Source organism: Miscanthus floridulus, chromosome 11, assembly GCF_019320115.1.
Source record: "Miscanthus floridulus cultivar M001 chromosome 11, ASM1932011v1, whole genome shotgun sequence".
NCBI lineage: Eukaryota > Viridiplantae > Streptophyta > Magnoliopsida > Poales > Poaceae > Miscanthus > Miscanthus floridulus.
In genome coordinates, this window is record NC_089590.1 from 17,228,438 (window position 1) to 17,255,940 (window position 27,503).

Consider the following 27,503-nt stretch of genomic DNA (forward strand, 5'->3'; position numbering starts at 1 on the left):
ATGCAGATCTTCATGAAGACGCTGATGGGGAAGACCATCACGCTGGAGATCGAGAGCAGCGACACCATCGACAACATCAAGGCCATGATCTAGGACAAGGAAGGTGATCCATCCATTGTCTCCTTGATCTCTCTTCCAACCTTTTTGTTGTTTATTAGATCGATCAACTACCCTTCCAATTTGCCCAAAGTAGACATTATTGACTGCCTTGCTTCGATTTTAATCTGCATGCAGGCATCCCGCCGGACCAGCAGCGGCTCATCTTCGCCGGGAAGCTAGCACCTAGATGACGGCCGCACCCTTGCCTTATTGCCGACTACAACATCCAGAAGGAGTTCACTCTGCACCTGGTCCTCCACCTTCGCGGCGGCGACCGTGGCGGCTACCCCACCATGCGTGTGTCGTGGGACCTCATCAACCTGCCAGCAAGCACAATGAGAGCAAGATGATCTGCCGCAAGTATGTAGCATCTCCAACATGGCCCCTACTTAAGCCCTCATAACTAAATATGGGGTCTTAGACCAAAAATCTCACTCCAGCAGGACCCCTACTATGGACCCCAAATTTGTTGGGTCAACAAAATCCACCCCACAGCCAACAGATTCGTTGGGTCAGCTTCAGCCCCGATCCGACAGTTTCGTCTGGTTTTTTGCCCGCGCGCGCAATTTCTTCCCACGCTCGCCCCTCCCGCCCACTCGCACGTCATTTTTCCCCAGCGCGCGCCGCTAGGGTTCACAGCACACCGTCAATCCTCCACTCGGCTTCTTGTGCGAGCGTGCCTCGATCCCCTCGGCGAGCTACGACCTCCGCCCCCTGCGAATCCCCCTGCGAGGCGTGACCCCCGGCGCCGCGAGCGTCCGGTGACTTCCCCGGCAAGATGCGACCACCGCCCCCTGCGAATCCCCTGCGAGGCGCAACCTCCGGCTCCAGCGACTCTCCCATCGAAGGTACGACTGAAGCCGTTGCTTCCTGGTCCTTTCGAGCTCACGCAGAATAGAGGCATATGCAGCAGGCTGCTTAGTCGTAGCCATGTATGGCGCGCGTAGGGAGAGGTGTATTGCAGCAGGGAGCGAACGCGTGGAGAACATGCTGCTCTGCTGCTTCCTTTCTACGTTACAAGCCTGAATGAGCTGTATCCAATTTGGATCCTACTAGTGTGGTACTGTATGATGTGATGTTTTTTTAATCCTATCCAATTTGGATCCTAGTAGTAGTAGTGTGAAATTAAACTGGCTTGCTGCAGGTGTTGTCCATATGTACTAAAATAACTGCTTTCAGCTTGTTACTCCACACATTTATGCAAAGTCTAGATGGTTGGGAGCCCAAAACATTAATTATGTGTTTTTTATACAGTTTGTGATATGCCGCAGGGAGGTCCTTGGTCACGGATGGTTTCCGGCGAATTTGAGATTGATGACATTGGAATTTCACCTAATCAACCTAGTGCACCAAAGAAGAAGGCAATCCGTGCTGCTAACTACTCTCTGGATGAAGACATCCAATTGTGTGAATCTTGGGAGAACATAAGTTTGGATCCTATCACTGGAAATGAGCAACCTGGCAAGGCCTATTGGAAGCGAATTCATGATAACTTTCATGCGAACAAAAAATTTGCATCTGATAGGAATGCGAACTCTCTTGAGCATCGGTGGGCGACAATTCACAAAGAGTGCCAGAAGTTTCAAGGTTTATATGATGAGGTTGAGCGCCGCCATCCTAGTGGAGTGCCATACCAGGAACATGTGAGAAATTTATTAGTTGCTGCATCATTGTTGCAAGAAGTTGCTGCATCTTTGATTTTGTTAAGCTGCTGCATCATTATCTTTATTAAGCTGCTGCATCTTTGATTTCAGTTGCTAGAAGCTCAAAAATTATATGCTGGTGGAAAGAAGAAGCAGGGCTTTCCTTTCCTTCATTGTTGGCAGATGATTAGGCATAGCGAGAAGTTTGTGCCCCCTGTCACCAACAAAAGGCCTAGGGAAAGCAATTCACCACCAGGAACAGTGGATGTGTTTGATCTAGAAGATGGTGAGAGTAATAAGAGCCAAACCCCTGACTCTGCTATGCCTAGCAGTAAAAGGCCTATGGGGAGGAAGCAAGCTAAGGAGAAGCTGAAGAAAGGAGGAGAACAAATGGATTATAGCTTGATAGAGAAATTTCTTTCAGACAAAGAGAAAGTTAGAGAGGATAGGTGGCAAGAGAACAAGATGATGCATGAGCGCAGATTAGCACTTGAAGAGCGCAAGATTGCAAATGAGGAGGACAAAACGCTATGGGAGAAAGAACAAAAGATTATGTTTTGTGACCTTGAGAAATTAGACCCCTCCCAGAAGACATATGTGATAGCAATGAGGGCTCAGATTGCAGCACAAAAGATGGCGACCTTTAACAGCGCTTTTGCTGGTAGCAATGGAGGACATGAAGCTAGTGGTGGAGAAATTTGATATTGAAGCGGTGGAGGACATGGTAGCTGCAGGCTATTAGTGTTTTCATTTGATAATGATGTAATGAACTATTACTATGCCTGTTGATTTTGGGATCTAGTGCCTGACTGAAGTAGCACAATCAGTCAATGCAAGTTGGCTTGCACCTCTAGTTTCAGTTCATTACAGTTCTAGTTTATTGCAGAGGCTTTTGAACTATTGTTGCAGCTCTATTCTTTTGGATGTCGTCAAATCTGAACCAAATTTATGTTTGAATTTAAATTTGAATATTAGCATTTTTCGTTTATTATTTTACGCATGGTGCTTTATTGATATAGTTCAAATAAATTATTATATATATATGATGTTCTCAAATACATATATGCTCATGTGTGTGAGGAAATAGAGGAATTAAGATAGGGGCTTTGATTTGGGGGCTCCTGTTGGAGTTCAACCTAGAAAACAGGGCCAACAAAAGTTGGGGGAGCACCCAAATAAAAAGTAGAGGCCCTGTTTTGGGGGCTATTGCTGGAGTTGCTCTAACCACTGCCTGGTCCTTATCATCTACTCACCTGTTTAACCTGCTATGTAATTAGCAATATAATTTGCCGCTCAATGCATGATACGGGCTGCTAAATTGGCTTTAATGTAGTGGACTGGACATCGTACGTGTATGTGCTAGATTATTTTGTTTCACACATACTCCCTCCATATAGGAAAAAAATGACGTTTAGGACAGCATTTAGCATACCAAGGAGTGATTAATTAGGGTAGAGTTTTTTTCTGTTTGCCCCTATTAAATACTGCTTCGCGTGCGTTTCATATGAGTAAGTTTCCTAGATCAACCGGTTAGCGTATCGAGGTGTGAGGCTGGTGAGCCGAGTTTGATTCCTGGCGCCCACAGTTTTGCTTCATTTTGCATGGCAATAAGTGATTTTTGCATGGCACTGTTTCGGCCGTGGAGATGCATGGCGCGCGTACTATTCGCTATTTTCGGCTGGAAGCGAGGAGGAGGTTGCATGGTGCCTTTGTGCACCCTCTCGTTTTCAATTTTTTCGGCCTGGAGCGCATTTGTGCTTGCTCGGCGCGTTTGTGCCTGCTCGTTTTTCAATTTTTTCGGCCTGGCACTCATTTGGAATAAAAAGACTGTACGTTTGGGTTACCCGAGGTTCTATTTATGCGCTTGCATCTTCCTTGCACGCCTAGCTTGGCTGCTGCTTCTTAGCTTGTTCATACGACATGGCTTAGCTAGTTCATCTACTCCTTCCACTCTGTAAGGCACAATGGCTGATTTCCTTCCTGCCTTTGACCTCAACGTTCGATTAGAAGAGGATGACGACGGCGACGCTGGCTTTGCTTTGGACAACCCCAAAGATGACAACGGCGACGTTGCGTTTGATCTCAACGACCCTCCATTGGAGCATGACAACGGTATTACTTGTCCTTCTCTTGTCCATTTTGCTACCGTACTATCTCAACGACCACGAAGATGACGATGGCTTAATAAAACGCGAGTGGAGAGCAGCGAGGGCGATAGGCGAGCGGCCACGGCGCGGATCGGAATCGAGGAGAATTGGCTGCGGCGTGGACCGGTCCTGTCATCAATGCGCGGTGCATGCATCGAAGGGGCAGGGGCATTAGTGTCCAGATTAGTGTCGTTGGGGCCAGAACGTCGTTCTTTACAATCTTGCGTATAGGGGCCAGGATGTCGTTTTTTTGTTATACGGAGGGAGTATATTGCAATCAACACAGATTGAAAATGTGTAGTTTTATATCTTGATATACATTTTCATAATGCTAGATTTTTTTCGATTTTGTACATCTAATACTCATTATTTTAGGTACTGTTAAATGGTTCAGCCTATATAACGGATCATTTAGTTTGTGGAGTTGTCTTCTTTAACAGCATCTAAATATTGCAAAATTTAGCTGTTCTTCTATCTGCAAAGTTTGGCTAATAAGAAGTTGAATCGATGCTAAAATTTTCTTTTTCATTATCTTTGATTTTCAGGTGCTATGCCCGCCTGCACCCCAAAGCCTCAAACTGCCGCAAGAAAGTGTGGCCACAGCAACGCGGTGAGACGACTTGCTTATTTTTTTATTTCTCTGCCGCCCAGGTGTCCTTGATGCAAATAAAAACTTACTAGGGTTTTCTCACCAGTCATTTTCACGATACTCGACTTTTTGAGTTTGTATTGTGGTCCTTTCGGTTATATATATACTCTCTCTCCCTAAAAATAAATCAATGTCTAGAATCACCTTAAATCAAATTAATATCTTATGTTTCATCAAATTTATAGAAAAAAAGTAACATATCATTGACAACACCAAATAAGTAAATATTATGAAAATATTTTTTTCTACGTACCCACGCGCCGAAATTACGACTATCCACCGAAAACTTTCTCCCCTCCATCCCCATCTGTTTGCCTCCGCTGCTCCTAGGACGGTGACAAATTTGACCAAAATAGTAGGTTAGGAATTAGGATCATTTATACTGAATGTTCGACAAAAATAAATACTCTTTGTTTTGCAGGACTGGGTAAAATTTATTCTGCTACCTAATCTATTTACTCTGAATGTTCTAAAAAATAAATACTCTTTATTTTTGCAGTTAGTGGTCACTACAAAATAAGATTGGTACAGGGGAATCAAGATTCCTTAATTTCTTTCAAAAAATGAATTGTTAAGATAGGGCCTTCAAGTAATTAATCTAACAATTTTGTTATGGCTAACCTTATTGTTCTACCTTCTGCTTCTAGATATAACATATCAACGTCTTGGCTGCAGGATGTGTTGATCTTTGAACAAGAAAGGCAGCTAGGGATGGCCTTTATCTTCTGGGCATGCCATGGTCATTGTATATATTTTTGCTAAGTATAGCTAGCTACAATACTAAAATAATTAGGTTACTTACTATCCTGAGCAATAAGAATTAGGTTATATAATAGCATGTTATATTTTTCAAAGGATGGTAAAAGCTTTGCCGTGAATTTTATTAGATGAACTTTGAAAAAAAAACTCATTGACTTTACTCACTCTTTTTGCAAATAAACTTTGAATTGATTATTCATGAATCTTTGTTTAATCAGATTTCCGATGAAAACCGGGGACCACTCCACACCATAGAGAACGAGAGCAGATAAGAACATGGAGCGGAAGCATCGCAAAGACATAGGTGGAGATGACAAGAATGAATCCAAAGTCATCCGTAAAAGTGTTTCAAATTTAAAATTCAGTGATTGTGTATATATTTTTCTAACCACATAGAATTCTTCATATCAAAGACAATTCATGAGATTTTCTTTCTTGTAAACAAAATTTTTTATAGACATGTGCGTGTCGCACGTACATGTCCACTAGTATGTAGAAAAGCTAAAATGAATTCTAATTTGGAACATATGAAGTATTATACAGATTTTGTAAACAATTCACGTTACATGAATCTTTTCAGGTCCCTGTAATCATAGTGAACGTACAAGGCGATCGCAGCTAATAATCTGAACACAAGGTAATCGCAGCTAATAATCTGAAGTATCACTGGTGACATGCCGAGCTGCGTGTCCCTGTGGTCGGTAAACCTTGTTGAGTACTTTTCTTCACAATGTATGAAGCCCATAAAACTGAAATTGATCTAAATCCACGAGCTTGACGATTAAGGGGAAAAAGGCATGTATTATTATGACGTGGGTCTTCTTTCTTTATTAAACTTACTCTGGAGGCATTCCCTTCGAGGATAGCCTTCACTCGGGCTAGACCTCGTTTCGGTCTTACTCTCCCTTGAGTCTAATCTCTAGAGAGCGCTTTGGTAGGTCATGTTTCCTATTGACTCGCTCTTTCTTGACCTATTTCCTGTTGACTTGCTCTTTCTTAGCCTTTTAAGTGAGTTCTAGCTTGAGCTGATATAGTTTGTTCCCTTACTTTAGCTTGTATGGGGACGGTGGAGAATCCATACAGAATGGATAAGGAATTGCGGTAGGGAAAGAGAAGGTAACACGTTCTAACACCCAAACTATAAGTCTTGACATCAACAACCGTCATCAGTCCTAGGCCTACTAATGGGGCTAAATCCGCTCCAAACTGTCCTAATCCACAAAATTGGAGCTAGCCAACCTGTCTCACCCTAATACATGCGAACTTGGGTGAATACAAGTACTGCCAATTAATAAGGGCCTATTTGGTTCCATGGGGTTAAAGTTTAGTCCCTCTATTTTAGCCTCTTTTAGTCCCTAAATTGCCAAACAGGGTGACTAAAACAGAGACTAAATTGTTTAGTCCATTAGTCTCTTGGTGTGAGGGTATGCCCTCCGGTATCCTCATGACAAGACATGGGCCACACCATCGGAGGTGGCTCGGCCCACAAGATCAAGGCGTGCACGGCGCTGCTCGGCGTGCACCGCAAGACATTGTATAGTACCAAATAGAATACTTTACTTGTAACCCTATCCCTCCAGACTATATAAGGAGAGGCAGGGATCCCCTAGCGGACACGATCCACACAGATCTATCTACTACATCTCAATACAATACACCAAAGACACAGGACGTAGGGTATTACGTCGATTAGACGGCCCGAACCTGTCTAAATCGCTGTCTCTGCGCCTTGTGTCACCATCCGGTTCCTGATTACGCGCACCCCCACCGACAAATCTACCATCGCGGGATACCCCTTGGTGGACTACCGACGATATTCTATCGACAGTTGGCACGCCAGGCAGGGGTGTGCGCTTGATCCATGGCGAGCTAGATGGACCTTAAATCAACAGCGCGTTCTTGTCAACAATCTCGTGGAGATCTATGTCGGTCCATGACGATGATTCATCGCTGGCTACATCAGCACCTGCGACAGCAGATCCGATCTCGGAACCACCTCCGAGGTCGTCTTCACCAACAACTCACCGCCCGCCAGATGCTCGCTGTCAACGCCGACCAAATAACGCCATACATCACCGACCAGACTTTCTGTCTAAAGCTAAGTCATGCTTTAATATTCTTCTAAATATTCTCCAATCTCCGTATATCGCCATGATGTTTCTCTGAACTGTTTTCTCCATGTTTGCTCTCCAAACGATTTTCTGAACCCTCGAACAGTCCTGTTGATGCTCGGACGCCTCTAGAGATGGCCTTATCTCCGGCTCCTTCCTAACCGTGCTATGGGCTCTGCGCTCTGCGTTATGGGTGGTCGGCAGCAGCTCCTTGGCCACGCCTGTTCCTCCTACACGTGCACGGGCTCCTGTGCTCGACGTTATGGACTATGGGCTAGCTAGGGCTGGAGACTCAGCTACACACTAACTGGTCGGGTGGTTTATATTAAATATAAATACATCTTCGCTCCAACTAATCGCCAAGCTACATACGCTATTTTTTCTCCGAAGGTCATATATCTTTACATCATGTACTACCCGTTCTATATGTTTGTATTGCAGGATCATCGTCCAGGTGATCAAATCACCTGGTGCTCGGGCTTCCCCACCGATCAACTGGTCGGACCGCTCGGTTCATGGACTCCGTCGCCGACTAGTTGATCGGACTGTTCGCCGGTCACTTCTACTCAATGCTCACTTCACCGCCGACCAGTTGACCAGACTGTTCGTTGCTCGTGCTTCATCGCCAGCTACGCCGGGGACTCCTCAGTGCTTGGTTTCTTCGTGCTCGAGGACTAAGTGGGCACACTTCACCGCACGGACATCGCTAGCTATGCCAATGCTCGGACCTTGCCAGCTACGCCGGTGCACGGACGTCGCTTCGCTCCTCGGTGCTCAGACATCGCCAGCGACGCCGAGGACTCCTCGCTCTTTGGTGCTCAAACATCGCCAGCGACGCTAGGGACTCCTTGCTCCTCGGTGCTCGATCATCGCTAGCGACGCCGAGGACTCCTTGCTCCTCGATGCTCGGATATCACCAGTGATGCTGGGAACTCCTCGCTCCTCGGTGCTCGGTCATCGCCAGCGATGTCGGGGACTCCTCGCACTTTGGTGCTCGATCATTGCCAGCGACGCTGGGAACTCATCGCTCCTCGGTGCTCGGTCATCGCCAGCAACGCCGAGGACTCCTCGCTCCTCAGTGCTCGGACATTGCCAGCGACGCCGGGGACTCCTCGCTCCTCGGTGCTCGGTCATCGCCAGCGACGCCGGGGACTCCTCGCTCCTCGGTGCTCGGTCATCGCCAGCAACGCCGGGGACTCCTCGCTCCTCGGTGCTCGGACATTGCCAGCGACGCCGGGGACTCCTCGCTCCTCGGTGCTCGGTCATCGCCAGCGACGCTGGGGACTCCTCGCTCCTTAGTGCTCGGACATCGCCAGTGGTGCCAGGGACTCCTCGCTCCTTGGTGCTCGATCATCACCAGCAATGCCGGGGACTCCTCGCTCCTCGGTGCTTGGTCATCGCCGCCTATGCCAGGGACTCCTCGCTCCTCAGTGCTCGGACATCGCCGCCTACGCCTAGGACTCCTCGCTCCTCGGTGCTCGATCATCGCCAGCGACGCCGATGACTCCTCGCTCCTTAGTGCTCGGTCATCACCAGCGATGCTAGGGACTCCTCGCTCCTCGGTGCTCGGTGATCGCCAGCGACGCCATGGACTCCTCGCTCCTCGGTGCTCGAACATTGCCGCCTACGCTGGGGACTCCTCGCTCCTCAGTGCTTAGTCATCACCAGCGATGCTAGGGACTCCTCGCTCCTCGGTGCTCGGACATCGCCGCCTACGCCAGGGACTCCTCGCTCCTCGATGCTCGGTCATCGCCAGCGCCATCGGGGACTCCGCGCTCCTCGGTGCTCGGTCATCGCCAGCGATGTAGGGGACTCCTCGCTCCTCGATGCTCGGACATCGCCGCCTACGCTGGGGACTCCTCGTTCCTCGGTGCTCGGTCATCGCTAGCGACGCCGAGGACTCCTCGCTCCTCGGTGCTCAGACATCGCCAGTGACGCTGGGGACTCCTCGCTCCTTAGTGCTCTCTTGGTGGCTGGATCTTGCTACATCTCATCGGTGTGCTATCAAGCTACTCCATGTTGTTCGGGTCAGGGTACTGATCTTGGGCAGCACATCTGGGGTCTTGATATGCGCATGTCAGACGACGTCAGCAAGCTTTCAGACTTCTTTTCCTATGACCCTGCTACAAGATTCATTCTTTATTTTCTAGTAGGCTCGGGGACTAAGTGGGCACACTTCACCTTGCGGTGAATGTGCTTGTTCTCATCTAGAGGCTACACCCAGGGACTGGTTGCCTGCTCGGCTGGTCTTCTACTTTCTGACCCTAGCACCACGTGACTACATCACCTACTGTCAGGCTCGGGGACTAGCTATGGGGGTATGCCCCCCTGGTATCCTCAAGACAAGACATGTGTGAAAGCTCTAGTTTGGTTTTGGTGAATTAATAAAACCCTAAGTGCTAACCTAGTTTATCAAGTGATCATGAGATAGGTAGCACATTCCAAGTGGTGAAGCAAATGAAGATCATAACATGATGATGATGCCATGATGATGATCAAGTGATTGGACTTGGAAAAGAAGAAAGAGAAAAACAAAAAGCTCAAAGCAAAGGTATAAACCATAGGAGCTATTTTGTTTTGGTGATCAAGACACTTAGAGAGTGTGATCACATTTAGGTTTGATAGCCATACTATTAAGAGGGGTGACACTCGTATTGGAATGCGGTTATCAAAGTGCCACTAGATGTTCTAACTCATTGCATATGCATTTAGGATCTAGTGAAGTGCTAACACCCTTGAAAATGTTTGTGAAAATATGGTAACACATGTGCACAAGGTGATACACTTGGTGGTTGGCATATTTGAGCAAGGGTGAAGAAGATAGAGTCGAAGAGGAGTTAGTCGCGCTGGTTACAGAGTGACCAGACGCGTCTGGTATGGTGACCAGGACATGTCTGGTATTTGGCAATGAACTCAGCGACCGAACGCGTCCAGTCGCCACATCAGACGCATCCGGTGTGAATCAGCAGACACAGTGTTTGGCAGAGCAGTCGATCGGATGTTGGCAACATCTGGTCTGGTGTCACCGGATGCATTTGGTCGAGCAAGGATGCTTACTGTACTGCACCAGACACTGTGGCTCAGTGTCCGATCATTTGTGACTCAGCGTCCGGTGTGAGCGTCCGGTCGTCGGCAGATTAGGTAGCAGCGGCTATGTTGGTTTGAGCTGGACACATGGCGTCTGGGGGCTACCGGACATGTCCGGTATGCCGACCGGACGCGCTCGGTATTCACGACCGGAGCATCCGATGCTGTGTCTAGTCAGTTGGACCAGAGCGTCTAGTTAGCCCGTGTTATGCCTCGTGAAGGGTATAACGACTCTATTTCGTGGGGGCTTCTATTTAAGCCCCATGGCTGGTTGAAGCTCACACCTTTGGCCATTTTCATTGACATAGCAACCTTGTGAGCTTAGCCAAAGCCCTCCCACTCATCTCCATCATTGATTCATCATCTTTGTGAGATTGGGAGAGAATCCAAGTGCATTGCTTGAGTGATTGCATCTATAGGCACTTGGTGTTCATGTTTTGCTGTGGATTTCACTTGTTACTCTTGGTGGTTGCCGCCACCTAGATGGTTTAGAGCAGCAAGGATTGTTGAGCGGAGGATGGTGATTGTCTCCGGCTCTAATCGTGGTGATTGTGAGGGGTTCTTGACCTTTCCCCGGTGGAGAGCCAAAAGGTACTCTAGTGGATTGCTCGTGGCTTGTATGATCCTCATCTTGTGTTGGTTGTGCGGCACCCTATTGAGGGTTTGGTGTGTGAAGCCAATTAGCGCGTGAACCTCCAAGTGAGTGAATCGCCACAATGAGGACTAGCTTGCCAGCAAGCAAGTGAACCTCGGTAAAAAATCATTGTGTTCATCATTGATTCCGAGGTGATTGGTCTTCATTGTTATTCATCCTTGTGATTGATTGGTTCTTTCATCTACACAGCGGTATAACCTTCTTGATCACTCTCTTTACTTTACCGCAAACTAGTTGACAAGCTCTTTAGTGTAGCTAGTTGTGAGAGCTTGTTTACTTAGTTGGTGTGGCTCTTTAGTTAGCCTTTGAGAGCACACTAACATAGGGTAGTGTCATAGCTCTTGTGTGAATCGACACTATCTAAACTAGAATTGTGGTAGGTGGCTTGCATTTTGAGTAGGCTAGCGCAACATTTGCTTCACCTCATAATTGTCTAACTATTTTGTTAAGTGTTGTTGTAGAAATTTTATTAGGCTATTCACCCCCCCTCTAGCCATTAGAACCTTTCAAGTGGTATCAGAGCTGAGGTCACCGTGATTTGAGGCTTAACAACCTTTGGTGTAAAAATGGCTCAAATCAACAACACCAAGAAGCCACCTCAATTTGATGGCACAAATTATCCATATTGGAAGTCAAAGATAACCACACATATCAAGTCAATCAATAGAAGAGTGTGGATGGTGGTAGAAACCAAAATTGAGATTGAAGATCCAGAGAATTCCACCGTGGCCAAAGAAGTGCTTCTCCAAAACAATGACATTGCTCTAAGTGCCATTCATGATGCAATTGATGAAAGAACATTTGAGCAAATCAAAAATATTGAGATGGCACATGAAGCTTGGAAGAAGTTAGAAGAATTATTTGAGGGCACTCAAGCCGTGAAGGGTACAAAGGCTTACATTCTCAAAGAAAAGTTTGCAAGCTTCAAGATGAAGGATGATGAGAGTGTGCCAGAGATGTTCCATAGGCTTCAAGTGCTTATCAATGATCTCAAAGCACTTGGAGAAGGAGTGAAGGATAAGGACTTCTCCCACAAGTTCTTGAGATGTTTAGCTTCAAGATTTGGTAGATTGGTCATCATTCTAGTAAGAAGCGGTTTGGACACCATGACACTAAACCAAGTATTGGGAGATATAATGACCGATGATGCTTATAGAGATGATGATGAGAAGGAAGAAAAGAAGGAGAAGAAAGATGAGAAGAAGGATGAGAAGAAGAAGAGCATGGTATTCAAAGCCACATCATCTAAGGGCAAAGCAAAGAAAGAAACATCAAGTGAAGAAGATGAATCATGGGATGATGATGATGATGAGAAGATGGCTCTATTTGTCAAGAGATTTGGCAAGTTCATGGTGAAGAAGGGCTACCGTGCTAGAAGAAAGAAGTCTTCATCCAAGAACAAAGAAGAGTCAAGAAGGTGCTTCAAGTGTGGAAGCAAAGATCATCTTGTTGCCCAATGTACATATAATAGCGACAATGATGATGACAACAAGAAGAACAAGAAGAAGGACAAGAAGGACAAGATGTCATTCAAGAAGAAGAAGGGTGGTTCATATGTAGTCACTTAGGATAGTGATGCTTTCTCAAGTGATGATGATGACGATAGTGATGATAACAAGACCACCAAGAAGAAGGTTCTTGCAAGCATTGCTATCAATGAGAAGCCTTCTCTCTTCGAATCTTCATCATGCTTCATGGCTAAGGACACTAAGGTACAATCTTGTGATGATGAAAGTGATGAAGAACATGTTGATGATAATGAACATGAAAATGAAAATGATAGTGATAGTGATGATGATGAACCTACTAAGGACGAATTATTTGACATGCTAGAAGATGCTAAAGAACACTTTGATATTAAGAGAAGGGAATGCAAGAGCTTGAATAAGGAGGTAAAAGCCCTTAAGCAAGCCCTTGATGAGCTCAAAGCAACTCATGAGAAGCTAGAGGAAGCCTATGAGAAGCTTGGCAAAGCTCATTCTTCTTCGCTTAAAGAGCAAAATAAAAAGAAGCATGTTGAAACTTGCAATGTAGGTTTAACTTATGATATAATTGATGAATCACTATCTATGCCTATCATTGTTGCTCCTACTAACCCTTCTTGTAGCACTTCCACTTCTACCTCATCTAGTAGTGATGGTCTCACTTGTGATGCCTCACTAATGATTAAGAATGAGAACCTCAAGAAGGAGGTCACTAAGCTCACTCACACCTTAGCTAAGGCTTATGGTGGTGAGGACCGCTTGCTTATGTGCTTGGGTAGCCAAAGAGCTTCTCTCTACAAAGACGGATTGGGCTATACCCCCAAGAAAGGCAAAGCGGCCTATGCTCCTCACAAGACTAGTTTTGTGAAGAACAATGGTCGGTTTTGCACTAGTTGCAAGCAAGTGGGTTATAAAGAGCAAGAATGCAAAAACAAGAGCAAAAATGCTAATGTATCCTCCATTAAGCTTGATTCATGCTATATGCTTACTAAGGGTACAAATGGTGTGAAGGCTAAGTTCATTGGTAAACCATGGATGGGCTCAAAGAAGAAAGCCATTTAGGTACCAAAGAGCTTAGTGACTAACCTTTAAGGACCCAAGCAAGTTTGGGTACCTAAAAGAAATTGATCTTCTTTTGTAGGTCAATTACAAAGCCAAAGGAAGGCATTGGGTTCTTGATAGTGGGTGCACTCAACACATGATCGGTGATGCAAGAATGTTCAACTCAATCAACACCAATGGCAATAATGGTTATGATAGTATCATATTTGGTGATAATGGCAAAGGTAAGGTCAAAGGGCTTGGTAAGATTGCAATATACAATGACATGAGCATATCCAATGTGTTGCTAGTAGAGAGCTTAAACTTTAATTTACTATCCGTGGCCCAATTGTGTGATCTTGGATTCATATGCATATTTGGAGTAGATGATGTAGAGATCATAAGTGTAGATGGCTCTAACTTGATCTTCAAAGGTTTTAGATATGAAAATCTATACTTGGTTGATTTCAATGCTAGTGAAGCTAGATTATCTACATGCTTGTTCATTAAGTCTAGCATGGGTTGGTTATGGCATAGAAGGCTTGGTCATGTTGGAATGAAACAATTGAATAGATTGGTTAAGCATGACTTGGTTAGAGGCTTGAAAGATGTTGTGTTTGAAAAGGATAAGCTTTGTAGCTCTTGTCAAGCCGGGAAAAAAGTTGGAAACACCCATCCTAAGAAAAGCATGATGAGTACTAGCAAGGCATTTGAGTTATTGCACATGGACTTATTTAGGCCAACACAATACACTAGCATTGGTAAAAATAAATATAGCTTTGTGATAGTGGATGATTACACTAGATACACATGGGTATTCTTTCTAGTGGACAAAAGTGATGTATTTGCAACATTCAAATCATTTGTCAACGGCATTCACAATGAATTTGAAACAACCATCAAGAAAGTTAGAAGTGACAATGGTAGTGAGTTTAAGAACACTAGAATTGATGAGTTATGCGATGAATTTGGAATTAGACATCAATTCTCGGCCAAGTACACTCCTCAATCAAATGGCCTTGTTGAGAGGAAGAATAGAACACTCATTGATATGGCAAGGTCTATGCTTAGTGAGTACAATATGAGTCAATCCTTTTGGGCCAAAGCTATCAACACGGCTTGCTATAGTAGCTACCGCCTCTATTGTCACCGATTGAAAGAAAAGACACCATATGAGCTCTTGAATGGTAGAAAGCCTAACATTGCATATTTTTGGGTCTTTGGTTGCAAATGCTATATCTTGAAGAAAGGCACTAGATTGGGCAAGTTTGACAAGAAATGTGATGAAGGATTCCTACTTGGTTATTCCACTACAAGCAAGGCATATAGAGTTTGGAATTTGGATAGTGGTACTCTTGAGGAAGTTCATGATGTTGAATTTGATGAAACCAAGGGTTTACAAGTAGAGAATGAGAACTTAGAAGATGTTAGAGGCATTCAACTTTCAAATGCCATGAAGAACATGGATATTGGTGAATTGAGGCCTAGGCAAGTGAATGATGATGAAGATGATCAAGTGCAAGTGCTCTCCAACTCAAATGTGTAAGCCGATACAAATCAAGTTAGTGCAAGTGGATCTCATGACAATGAACAAGATCAAGTGGCTAGTACATCATCTCAACCCAATGATCAAGCAAGTGCAAGCAATCAAGTTCCAATCCTCCAACCAACCAATGTTGCAAGAGATCATCCATTGGACACTATCATTGGTGATATTTCAAGAGGTGTACAAACAAGATCAAGATTGGCATCATTTTGTGAACACTTCTCATTTGTATCATCCATTGAACCAAAGAAGATAGATGAAGCATTAAAGGATGTTGATTGGGTGAATGCTATGCATGAAGAATTGAATAACTTCACAAGAAATCAAGTATGAGAGTTGATAGAAAGACCAAAGGGACACAATGTGATTGGAACCAAATGGGTCTTTAGAAACAAGCAGGATCAAGATGGGATAGTTGTAAGGAACAAAGGAAGATTGGTAGCACAAGGCTATACTTAAGTTGAAGGTCTTGACTTTGAAGAAACATATGCCCCGGTTGCTAGATTGGAAGCAATTCGAATCTTGCTAGCCTATGCTTGTGCCCACAATATCAAGCTCTATCAAATGGATGTTAAGAGTGCATTTCTAAATGGCTACATCAATGAAGAAGTATATGTAGAGCAACCTCCCAGTTTTGAAGATGACAAGAAGCCCAACCATGTGTACAAGTTAAAGAAGGCATTGTATGGCTTGAAGCAAGCACCTAGAGCATGGTATGAGAGATTGAGGGACTTCCTCCTCTCTAAAGGGTTCATGATGGGCAAGGTTGACACCACTCTTTTCATCAAGAAGATTGGAAAAGATCTATTTGTATTGCAAATCTATGTTGATGACATCATATTTGGATCAACAAATCAAGAATTTTGTGATGAGTTTGGAAAGATGATGTCTAATGAGTTTGAGATGTCCATGATTGGAGAATTGAGTTACTTCCTTGGTTTTTAAATCAAGCAATTAAAGAATGGTATATTTATGAGTCAAGGCAAGTATATCAAGGACATGATCAAGAAGTTTGGCATGATTGATAGCAAAGTCATTAGCACACCAATGGCAACCAATGGCAACTTGGATAGTGATGCAAGTGACAATATGGTGGATCAAAAATTATATCAGTCTATGATTGGAAGCCTACTCTATGTGACCGCATCAAGGCCGGATTTCATGTTTAGTGTATGCATGTGTGCAAGATTTCAAGCCTCACCAAGAGAAAGTCATTTGAAGGCTACAAAGAGAATATTGAGATACTTGAAGCATACACCAAATATTGGTTTGTGGTATCCCAAAGGAGCAAAGTTTGAGCTAGTTGGTTACTCCGACTCGGACTATGAGGGATGCAAGGTTGAAAGAAAGAGCACCTCGAGCACATGTCAATTGTTGGGAAGATCACTTGTTTCATGGTCATCAAAGAAGCAAAATAGTGTTGCATTATCAACCACCGAAGCCGAATACATATCCGCCGGTAGTTATTGTGCACAAATACTTTAGATGAAGGCCACTTTGAGTGACTTTAGAATCAAGTTCAAGAAAGTGCCATTGCTATGTGACAATGAGAGTGCAATCAAGTTGACCAACAATCCGGTTCAACATGCAAGAACAAAGCACATTGATGTCCGCCACCATTTCATAAGAGATCACCAACAAAAAGGGGACATTTGCATTGAGAGTGTAGGCACCGAAGATCAACTTGCCGATATATTCACTAAGCCATTGGATGAGAAAAGGTTTTACAAGCTAAGGAATGAGTTGAACATATTGGATTTCTCAAATATGTGTTGATGCACCCCCCACTCATATGACATGCCTCTCCTTCGAGCAATTCAAGGTAAAAGTTGATTGGCATGACATACATCTTTGCTAAGGACATGATTAGTGCATATAGTCACATTTTCAATTTTATTAGGACCTTTCAAGTGGTTCTATTTTATTAGGCCCATTCATGAAAATCAAATAATTTTGTTGTCTATATGGTATCACTATTGCTTCTATGCTTGACTTGATCTAGTGGTAGCATATGACATGTTTATGGGCTTGTAAACCTAGTGTTTGATCTAGAAAATGAGCTCTAAGTATTTAACTTAACATGGTACAAGATAACCCTTACTTGGAGGTGTGAAGAAGCTTGTCCTTGGATCAAACCGAGTTAAATATCCTTGGCAAATAATCTAGATTGGACCAAATTTGGGAAAATGATCCTCACCCCATTGATTGACATTGATAATCTCGACCCTACAAGTAATACTATCTATATTTAGAACCTTTGTAGTCATTGATGACAAAGGGGGAGAGAAACAAAGATAGTTGTAAAAATAGTGAAAAGGGAAAGAAATATCATAAAGGAAGAGAAATATAAAGATATCTTGATATATGACATAGGAGGAGAGATATGACAAAGGAAAGGGAACAAAGGAAAGGGATCAACTAAAATTTTGAGCACACAAGTAGGGGGAGCAAGCTCATGAACTTGGATGATGCATTTGAATGTGCATTTCATATGTTTTCTTGCATGGCATAAGTTCCAAATTTAAAATATCCATGCTTGTGTGATGTATGCTAGTTGTTAGATTGAATGATGAAATGAAATCACTAGATAACTTTCATTTCCAAATATTTCTAAGTGGTATTGAGCTAACCATGGTGCTAAGGATGGTATATTGGTGCACTTCAATTGGTATCACGCTTCAAAGGTCCACCTTTTATACCTTAGCATCATGTGGTAGACATTGACTCCTATATTTCCTATCTAAGCATATGTGCAAGCTACAATCCAAACTCTTAGCACATATATAGGGGGAGCAATTGCTACCATTTGGGGTTCATGAAACTTGTCCATATCCTTTTACACATGGTAAATATGCTTGGACAAGCAACATGGATTCAATTGAATTTTATTTCATATCTTTGTATATGGGTTGTCATCAATTACCAAAAAGGGGAGATTGAAAGCTCTAGTTTGGTTTTGGTGAATTGATGAAACCCTAAGTGCTAACCTAGTTTATCAAGTGATCATGAGATAGGTAGCACATTCCAAGTGGTGAAGCAAATGAAGATCATGACATGATGATGATGCCATGATGATGATCAAGTGCTTGGACTTGGAAAGAAGAAAGAGAAAAACAAAAAGCTCAAGGCAAAGGTATAAACCATAGGAGCTATTTTGTTTTGGTGATCAAAACACTTAGAGAGTGTGATCACATTTAGGTTTGATAGCCATACTATTAAGAGGGGTGAAACTCGTATCGGAATGCGGTTATCAAAGTGCCACTAGATGTTCTAACTTATTGCATATGCATTTAGGATCTAGTGGAGTGCTAACACCCTTGAAAATGTTTGTGAAAATATGCTAACACATGTGCATAAGGTGATACACTTGGTGGTTGGCATATTTGAGCAAGGGTGAAGAAGATAGAGTCGAAGAGGAGTTAGTCGCGCTAGATACAGAGTGACCGGACACGTCCGGTATGGTGACCGGACACATCCGGTATTTGGTGATGAACTCAGCGACCGGACGCGTCTGGTCGCCACACCGGACGCGTCCGATGTGAATCAATAGACAGTGTTCGGTAGAGCAATCGATCAGACGCTGGCAGCGTCTGGTCTGATATCACCGGACACGTCTGGTCGTGCAAGGATGCTTACTGTACTCCACCGGACGCTGCGGCTTTACGCCTGGTCATTTGTGACTCAGCGACCGGTCGTCGGCAGATTAGGTAGCAATGGCTATGTTGGTTTGAACTAGACACGTGGCCTTTGAGGGATACCGAACACGTCCTGTATGCCGACCGGACGCGTCCGGTATTCACGACTGGAGCGTCTGGTGCTGCGTCCGGTCAGTTGGACCGAAGCGTTCGGTTAGCCCACGTTATGCCTAGTGAAGGGGTATAACGGCTCTATTTCATGGGAGCTTCTATTTAAGCCCCATGGCCGGTTGAAGCTCACACCTTTGGCCATTTTCATTGACATAGCAACCTTGTGAGCTTAGCCAAAGCCCTCCCACTCATCTCCATCATTGATTCATCATCTTTGTGAGATTGGGAGAGAATCCAAGTGCATTGCTTGAGTGATTGCATCTAGAGGCACTTGGTGTTTGTGTTTTGCTATGGATTTCGCTTGTTACTCTTGGTGGTTGCTGCCACCTAGATGGCTTGGAGTAGCAAGGATCGTTGAGCGGAGGGTGGTGAGTGTCTCCGGCTCCAATCGTGGTGATTGTGAGGGGTTCTTGACCTTTCCCCGGTGGAAAGCCAAAAGGTACTCTAGTGGATTGCTCGTGGCTTGTGTGATCCTCATCTTGTGTTGGTTGTGCGGCACCCTATTGAGGGTTTGGCGTGTGAAGCCAATTAGTGCGTGAACCTCCAAGTGAGTGAATCGCCACAATGAGGACTAGCTTGCCGGCAAGCAAGTGAACCTCGGTAAAAAATCATTGTGTTCATCATTGATTCCGAGGTGATTGGTCTTCATTGTTATTCATCCTTGTGATTGATTGATTCTTTCATCTACACGGTGGTATAACCTTCTTGATCACTCTCTTTACTTTACCGCAAACTAGTTGACAAGCTCTTTAGTGTAGCTAGTTGTGAGAGTTTGCTTGGTTGGTTGGTGTGGCTCTTTAGTTAGCCTTTGAGAGCACACTAACATAGGGTAGTGTCATAGCTCTTGTGTGAATCGACACTATTTAACTAGAATTGTGGTAGGTGGCTTGCATTTTGAGTAGGCTAGCGCAACATTTGCTTTGCCTCATAATTGTCTAACTATTTTGTTAAGTGTTGTTGTAGAAATTTTATTAGGCTATTCACCCCCCTCTAGCCATTAGGACCTTTCAATGGGCCGCACCATCGGAGGTGGCCTGGCCCATAAGATCAAGGCGTGCACGATGCTGCTCGGCATGCACCGCAAGACATTGTATAGTACCAAATAGGATACTTTACTTGTAACCCTGTCCCTCCAGACTATATAAGGAGAGGTAGGGATCCCCTAGCGGACACGATCCATCAAGATCTATCTACTACATTATGTATTCAGTACAATACACCAAAGACAGAGGACGTAGGGTATTACGTCGATCAGACAGCGCGAATCTGTCTAAATCGCTATCTCGGTGCCTTGTGTCACCATCTGGTTCCTGATTACATGCATCCCCACCAACAAATCTACCATCGCGGGATACCCCTCGGTGGACTACCGACGATATTCTGTCGACACTTGGGGGAGACTAAAGGGGACTAAATGTTCAAAAGGACACCCCTGCCGCTCATTGGCCCTTGCTCCCCCGCGCCCTCCTCCTCCCCACCGACGGCGTCGCCCTCTTCCTTCCAACTGGTGGTAGGCCCTAGCGGATCTATTTGGGCTCCCCGTCCCTCGACTTCTCTGCACGGCCGTCGCGCTAGACGCCATCGTCACCACCTCGTCCGGTGCCTCCTCCACCTCGTCGTCCACGTCGCGTAGGTACCTAGCGTGAGCGGTCAAGTACTCCGAATACACATCGTGCGAGGACGTGGAGCGGTCCCTATGGGTTCGCCTGGTATACTGGGAGCAGTACTGCCCGCCGTGAGAGCGGCTGCGATGCCTGGTGCCAGTGCCGGTCGATGAACTGGATCCACATCGATGGCAACAAGCTCAGGTTCCCTGGACACAAGGCGCGTGAAGAGAAGGGGGTGTTTTGCTCTTTGTTCAATAGTTTTAATGGCCTTTAGCCCCTAGATCAAATAGGGTAGGAGTCCCTGGACTAAACTTTAGTCCAAGGACTAAAGGATCCAAACAGACCATGAGGCCAATGGGGTGAATACAAGTACCGCCAAATAAGGCATCACTACTTGGTTAAACCCTCATTGTTGGGTGGAAGCCGCCACCAACGCTCGACTTTAGGACAGATGTTGCTCTTGGGCTGACTATCGACAAATATCCTCTCTCTCTCTCTCTCTCTCAACCCTCCCCTCCCATTTCGATCTCCACTCATCTGAATCCAGATCCATCCCAAATTGTTTCCAAATCCGTGATTGACAGTTGCTCGTATGATCTATCGATCCATTCGATCAGCTTTACCTGGGATTGTCTCCTACCCAAGACTCAGACCCTGAGGCCATTGGGGTTAATACAAGTACCGGCAAATAAGGCCTCACTACTTAGTTAAACCCTCATTGTTGGATGGAAGCCGCCGCCAACGCTCGGCTTCAAGACAGATGTTGCTCTTGGGCGGACTATCGGCAAATATCCTCTCTCTCTCTCTCTCTCTCTCTCTCTCGCTTAACCCTCCCCTCCCATTCCAATCTCCACTCAGCTGAGTCCAGATCCATCTCCAAATTGTTTCCAAATCCATGATTGATAGCTACCCGTCTGATCTATCGATCCATTCGGTCAGCTTTGCCTAGGATTGTCTCGTGCCCAAGACTCAGACCCTAAGGCCATTGGGGTGAATACAAGTACCGCCAAATAAGGCCTCACTACTTGGTTAAACCCTCATTGTTGGATGGAAGCCACCTCCACTGCTCGGCTTTAGGATGGATGTTGCTCTTGGGCAGACTGTCGACAAATATCCTCACTCTCTCAACTCTCCCCTCCCATTCTGATCTCCACTCATCTGAATCCAGATTCATCCACTAATTGTTTCCAAATCCGTAATTGACAGCTACTCGTCTGATCTATCGATCCATTCGACCAGCTTTGCCTGGGATTGTCTCCTCCCCAAGACTCGATTGAAAAAGTCCTCTCTCCACAAAATCCGCCATTGAATCCGTATCTCGCTTGCATCCATCTCCAAATCCAACTCATAATCACCATCTGCGAAGCTAATCTCCTCATCCTTGACTTGAATCGTCTCTGCTTCCTCTGTTTCTGGAGTTAGGGGGTGTTTGGTTTCTCCTTCTAAACTTTAGTCACTGTCCCATTGGATGTTTGGACACATGCATGGAGTATTAAATATAGACTAATTACGAAACTAATTGCACAGTTTACGACTAATTTGCAAGACGAATCTTTTAAGCCTAATTAGCCTATAATTTAACAATGTGGTGCTACAATAAATATGTGCTAATGACGATTAATTAGACTTAATAAATTTATCTCGTAAAGTACTGACAAATTCTATAATTTATTTGTTATTAGTATCTGAATACCTCATGGGACACCCTTATATCACACGTCCTAAATTTTATGGGAAAATTAGATCCATAGCATCAAAAGAACATGTCTTTAGATGTATGCCATTAAAAGAATCATCTTATGATACTTACCATCAAAAGATCACAATGCAGTAGCTATGTACCATTCTGTTTGCTTCCGTTACAAGATCGTTAATCCCTTTTCCTATTTGCCGATCACACGTTTTTCAACTTCCGTTTTTGCCCTTGGGCAAACCAACACAGCCACGAGGACGGCCAGAAGCTTCCACTCGCTCCCGTGCGAGGAGTCGCATTGCGGACCTCCAGTGCGCGGCGCTCGCCCCGTGCGAAAGAGTCGCAGCGACGTGTTTCCCCGGCGGTGGCTCAGGCTCCATAGCAGCGCACCTCATCGGCGGTGGCTGCCTCCTCGACGGCGCTGCCCTCTACTCCATGGTGTGTATCCCTGTATTCCTCTTCTTCCTCCCTTATTTTCCTGGTTCTAAATCCTAGTTTTTTCCCCTCTCATGGTGCTGAGCAATTGGTCCTGATTTGAGCAGAATGGATCTGGCCGAGGTTCCAGATGGGTAAGATCCTTTTTTCTGTCTTCTAAGCCTGTGTAATTTATTGTAATTTTTATTTATTTAGTTTGCTGGTAGGTCACCGTCATTTGTCCTGAACTTGGAATTGCAATTTTTTCCTGTCCTGAACTTGGAATTGCTATCGATTGGTCCTTACATTTGGTCTCCCTTCCATATGTTGGTAACTATTGTTGCAGAATTGATCCGAACAATGCATGCAAAGTAGAGGTCACCGTCAATGCTTACTTCACTATCAAAGACGGTAGAAGGGAGTACAATCGGGGTAGGACAGTAAGTTGGATTGTTGATTCAGAAGAGTACGCAATCATTGATCTAGAGAAAGATATTGCTCCATATTTTACATGGGGCAGTGACCAAGTGGCAAATTTCTGGGTTCGATCAGGGGATAATGTGACATGCAAGTTGGCGTCCGATGCTCAGCTTCTTGATTTGCTAAGGGCATCTAGACTAGTGAAATTGTTCATGGTAGTGGGCAGACGTGAGCTGAATGTAAGAGAGGAGAAGATGTCTGCTGCAGTGAACACAGGAAAGGAAGAGATGCTTGCTGCAGTGAACACAGGAGAAGAGATGATTGCTGCAGTGAACACAGTAAAGGAAGATATGCTTGGTGCAATGAACACAGGAGAAGAGGATATGCCTGCTGCAGTTAACATAGGAGAGGAGGTGATGCCCACTGCAGTGGACAATGATTTGGAAACACTAGACAAAGGATTTGCATGGGCAGAAGCACCTAAATATGGGGAAACAACTGCAGGGCCACCAATGGCTATAGAGGAAGAGAATGAGCACTTTATGATTGCTGGGTGTGATCCTGATGGAGATGAGCCAACTGGAACAAATGAAGAGTGGAGGTACTTTAAAAATGACGATCATGTAGTCATTGATCCGGTTGAAGTAGACATGCATCAAAGAAAGAGGGCTAGGTCTGTTCTAGAAATTAGAGACTTTGATAGTGAAGTTGTACTTGATGATGAGGCTACTATGCTTGATGATTTTCTGGCGCCTCACACATCACATGATAAAGAGAATCCAATCATTAAGGAGGGAGACACGTTTGTAGACAAGAATGCTTTTGTCCACACTATTAGGCAATATGCCATCAAAAATGAGTTTGAAACTATGATTGAACATAGTGACACAAAAAGGTACAGGGCAAGGTGTGCATATCAAAATTGTAATTGGAGAGTGTTTGCAAAGAAACTACATGGTGGCAACACATTCATGGTGATCAAACTCTCAGGATTGGATGTCCACACTTGTCCTAGTACAAGCAAGATGAAGGGTCGAGAGGCTTCCATAGCTTGGGTATCTGAAAAGGTGAAAGATGTTGTAAAGGAGGATCCCACTATAAGTGCAAAGAAATTACAGAGAAGATTGGAGAAACACTACAACATTGAATTGTCATATTTTAAAGTATGGTCTGGAAAAAAGTCTGCATTGGAGGATCTTCATGGTACTTGGGAGGAGAGCTTTCAAATGTTATGGAGATTCAAAGCAGCACTAGAAGATTGTTGCCCAGGAAGCATTGTTGAGATTGATTGCAAGAAAATTAATGGAGAAATGTACTTCTCTAGGATGTTTGTTGCAATTAGAGCATGTATTGATGGATTTATGGCTGGGTGCAGGCCTTACCTTGGGGTTGATTCCACTCACCTTACTGGAAAGTATAAAGGCCAGTTAGCTACAGCAACTGCAATTGATGGGCACAACTGGATGTATCCAGTTGCATATGGGATATTTGGCAAAGAGACAAATTCCAACTGGGCATGGTTCATGGCACAGCTGAAAAGAGCAGTTGGGACTCCCCCTGGATTAACAATTCACACTGATGCTTGTAAGGGATTAGCATATGCAGTCAATAAGGTCTTCAAAGGTGATGTGGAGCACCGTGAGTGTTTTAGGCACCTAATGGCTAATTTTAGGAAAAAGTTCAAGGGTGATGTGCTGAAATATATGTGGCCTTGTGCATGGGCATGTACAGACCATAGGTATGGCACACTAATGGAGAAAATTGCAGCAACTAGTCCTAAAGCAATTCCATTTAGGCATCACAAGCTGAAATGGAGCAGATCTAAGTTCTCAAAAGAATGCAAAGTTGATTATGTTAACAACAACATCTCAGAATCCTTTAACAATTGGATTAAAGATGACAAAGATCTTCCAGTTGCTGATCTAATGGATAAGATTAGGGAGAAGATCATGGAGAAGATTTACACAAGGCAAGTGATAGCCAATAGAATGGAAGGGTGTATCCTGCCAAGTGTGTTACATGAGTTGAACATGAAGAGCCGAGGACTCCACTATGAAATCCAGAAGAGTGGTGCAATGTCAGGTGAGATATCAGGAATAACAAAAGAAGGGAAGAATTGGAGAGTTGCTGTTGACATCCAGAAAAGAACCTGTGGATGTGGACAATGGCAGATTTCTGGAAAACCATGCACTCATGCAATAGCTCTATTTGGGAAAGTTAGACAACTTAACATTGAGAACTTTGTGGATGACTACTATTCAGTAGAGAGGTTCAAGGCAGCTTATCAATTTGTGATCACTCCAATGGGTGACAAGACACAATGGCCAAATTTTGACCCTGGGTTTAAAATGATTCCTCCAAAGCTAGAACGACCTGCTGGTAGACCAAGGAAGAAAAGAATCAAGGCTAGTGGAGAAGCAGGAAAAAGAGGCCCATATCAATGCAAAAGGTGCTTTCAGTTTGGACATATAGAGAAGAGTTGTACTGCTACTCAAGCTGAATTAGAACAAGAGCTTCCACCACCTCGTCCAAAAAAACCAAAAAAGCAAAGGTATTGTAAATAATAAATCATGCCTTATGTGTAATGCATTTTGTTCCCTGTCTAATCCATGTTGCGCCTCCTAGAAAATCCAAATCTGAAGTTATCGAAGTCTCCACTGTTGATGCTGAACCATCACAAACTGCTGCTGATCCAAAAGTGATGTCCAGTCCAGGTGTAACAACAAGAAGCATGTCTTCTCTTTCTCCGATCAGCCCAGGTCCTACAACAAGAAGGATGGCGTCTATCTCACCTGGAGGAATTAATCGTAGGCTCATTATTAGCTAGAAACATTACCTTTTCAACTCTAATCTGTGTGTGAGCATGGCTGGGCAAGTGTGGTCTTTTGTCCAACTCTATGTGTGTAAATATGGTGCCGCTATGCAACACTATTTCATATTTTGGTATCCAGCTGTGAACTTGCAAACTATCAGCTATTATGGTACTAGAATGGAACCAAAATCATGATATATAATGCTCAAAAGTTGTGTTATATATTGATGAGATATTATGTTATATCCTAGTGAAATAGTGTTTTACATGTTCTCTTATATCCTGTTATAATGCTGTTGAAATTGGGGCTGGAGTGCAGCTACATTATTGCTGGTGGCCAGTTGGAGTGCAGCCATGTAAATGTTACAAGCAAGGGTAAACTTGTCACAATTAACATTTGTTAATGCGTGGTTCACAGAAATGGTAAGGAGCTAGAAAGTTATATTTTTTGATGGTAAGTATCATAAGGTGATTCTTTTGATGGTATACATCTAAAGACATGTTCTTTTGATGGTATGGATCCAATTTTCCCAAATTTTATTCGCAGCATCAAACATCCCCTCGAAGAGTCACTCAACCTAACTCTGCTCCTGCTCGATGGTGACGTTCTTTGCTGGGGGCTTGTGCGCGCACCCGAGGTGCTTCTTGTGCAAGCGACGTCGCCGCGGAGCTTCTGTCCCTCAACGCTGCGGCACCCCCAACCTCCACCGTCGCCATCTCCCTCTGTCCCCTCCTCCTCCTCCGGCACCCGGCCGAAGCTTCTGGAACTCGAAGCTTCTGGAACCGGCGTCTCCCTCACGACTCTTTTCTATCGCTGCGCATCAGATCTGGAGAACAAAATCTAGTTGCCTGGCTTGATCGCTGCCTGGTGCCTGCTGCTTGCACGGGCGCCCAGGTCCAGCTCCCGTCTGCCCGCGGCACGGTGGAACCAACGTGTGCGCGGTCGCTGCCCAGAAGGGTGTCGGCTGCTGCTTGTTTGCTGCCCACCCGCGCGCGCGGTCATGAAGCTGCTGGCCCTCCACCAGCTACCCAGCCACGGTTGCAGCCTCGCAGGTGGCCAGGCACCCGGCGTCCTCCATGTCTCATGCCTACTCGATTTCGGTTGGAGCAATCTCTCAGCGCCGGCCCAGCTTTGTGCTTGTGCTTTGATCTTCTTCGCTCACATCTGTGATAAAATCATGAGTTTACTTAGCTGGAATTGCCGAGGCTCAGGACCGGAGCCTCCGCAGTCTTAAGATGCAGCATCTTGTTTGTCTCATATCAACTCATGCCCAGGTAACTTTCATATCCGAGACTAGAAACTCACGTATTAGTGCTGATGATTTAACGAGTCACTTTCATATGTGCAATAGTTTTGTAGTTCCTGCACTTGGCCTCTCAGGTGGTCTTTGGGTTATGTGGAATGATGAAGTCGATGTACATATTGTCTCTACTTGTCACTTTTATGTTTTAGCTTATTTTACGCCCAAATCTAAATCTAGTAGCTTTAATCTTGTCTGTATCTATGGCGATCCCCATAATCAACATACT

The 27,503-nt window shown here is 44.6% G+C and overlaps 2 protein-coding genes and 1 pseudogene across 2 annotated transcripts; all 3 read left to right on the forward strand.

Moving 5' to 3' along the window:
* Positions 1-22,822, forward strand: LOC136491691 (ubiquitin-ribosomal protein eL40 fusion protein-like; annotated as a pseudogene).
* Positions 668-2,444, forward strand: LOC136493800 (uncharacterized). Its single transcript, XM_066489945.1, has 3 exons — positions 668-947; positions 1,354-1,742; positions 1,854-2,444. The coding sequence occupies exons 1-3, from the start codon at positions 878-880 to the stop codon at positions 2,442-2,444; spliced, it is 1,050 nt and encodes a 349-aa protein (XP_066346042.1). The 5' UTR covers positions 668-877.
* On the forward strand, positions 22,384-26,509 carry LOC136491692 (uncharacterized). The gene is made up of 3 exons (XM_066487953.1): positions 22,384-22,896; positions 23,088-23,435; positions 23,535-26,509. Exons 1-3 carry the CDS (start codon positions 22,871-22,873, stop codon positions 25,723-25,725), a joined length of 2,565 nt encoding a protein of 854 aa, XP_066344050.1. The 5' UTR covers positions 22,384-22,870; the 3' UTR covers positions 25,726-26,509.
* Positions 26,510-27,503: the final 994 nt, after the last annotated feature.

Coding starts and splice junctions, on each gene's coding strand:
- LOC136493800 (XM_066489945.1), top strand. CDS start 878: ATGCGACCACCGCCCCCTGCGAATCCCCTGCGAGGCGCAACCTCCGGC. Junction 948..1,353: donor CAGCGACTCTCCCATCGAAG/GTACGACTGAAG, acceptor TTTTTTATACAG/TTTGTGATATGCCGCAGGGA. Junction 1,743..1,853: donor GAGTGCCATACCAGGAACAT/GTGAGAAATTTA, acceptor CTTTGATTTCAG/TTGCTAGAAGCTCAAAAATT.
- LOC136491692 (XM_066487953.1), top strand. CDS start 22,871: ATGGATCTGGCCGAGGTTCCAGATGG. Junction 22,897..23,087: donor CTGGCCGAGGTTCCAGATGG/GTAAGATCCTTT, acceptor CTATTGTTGCAG/AATTGATCCGAACAATGCAT. Junction 23,436..23,534: donor ATGTCTGCTGCAGTGAACAC/AGGAAAGGAAGA, acceptor AATGAACACAGG/AGAAGAGGATATGCCTGCTG.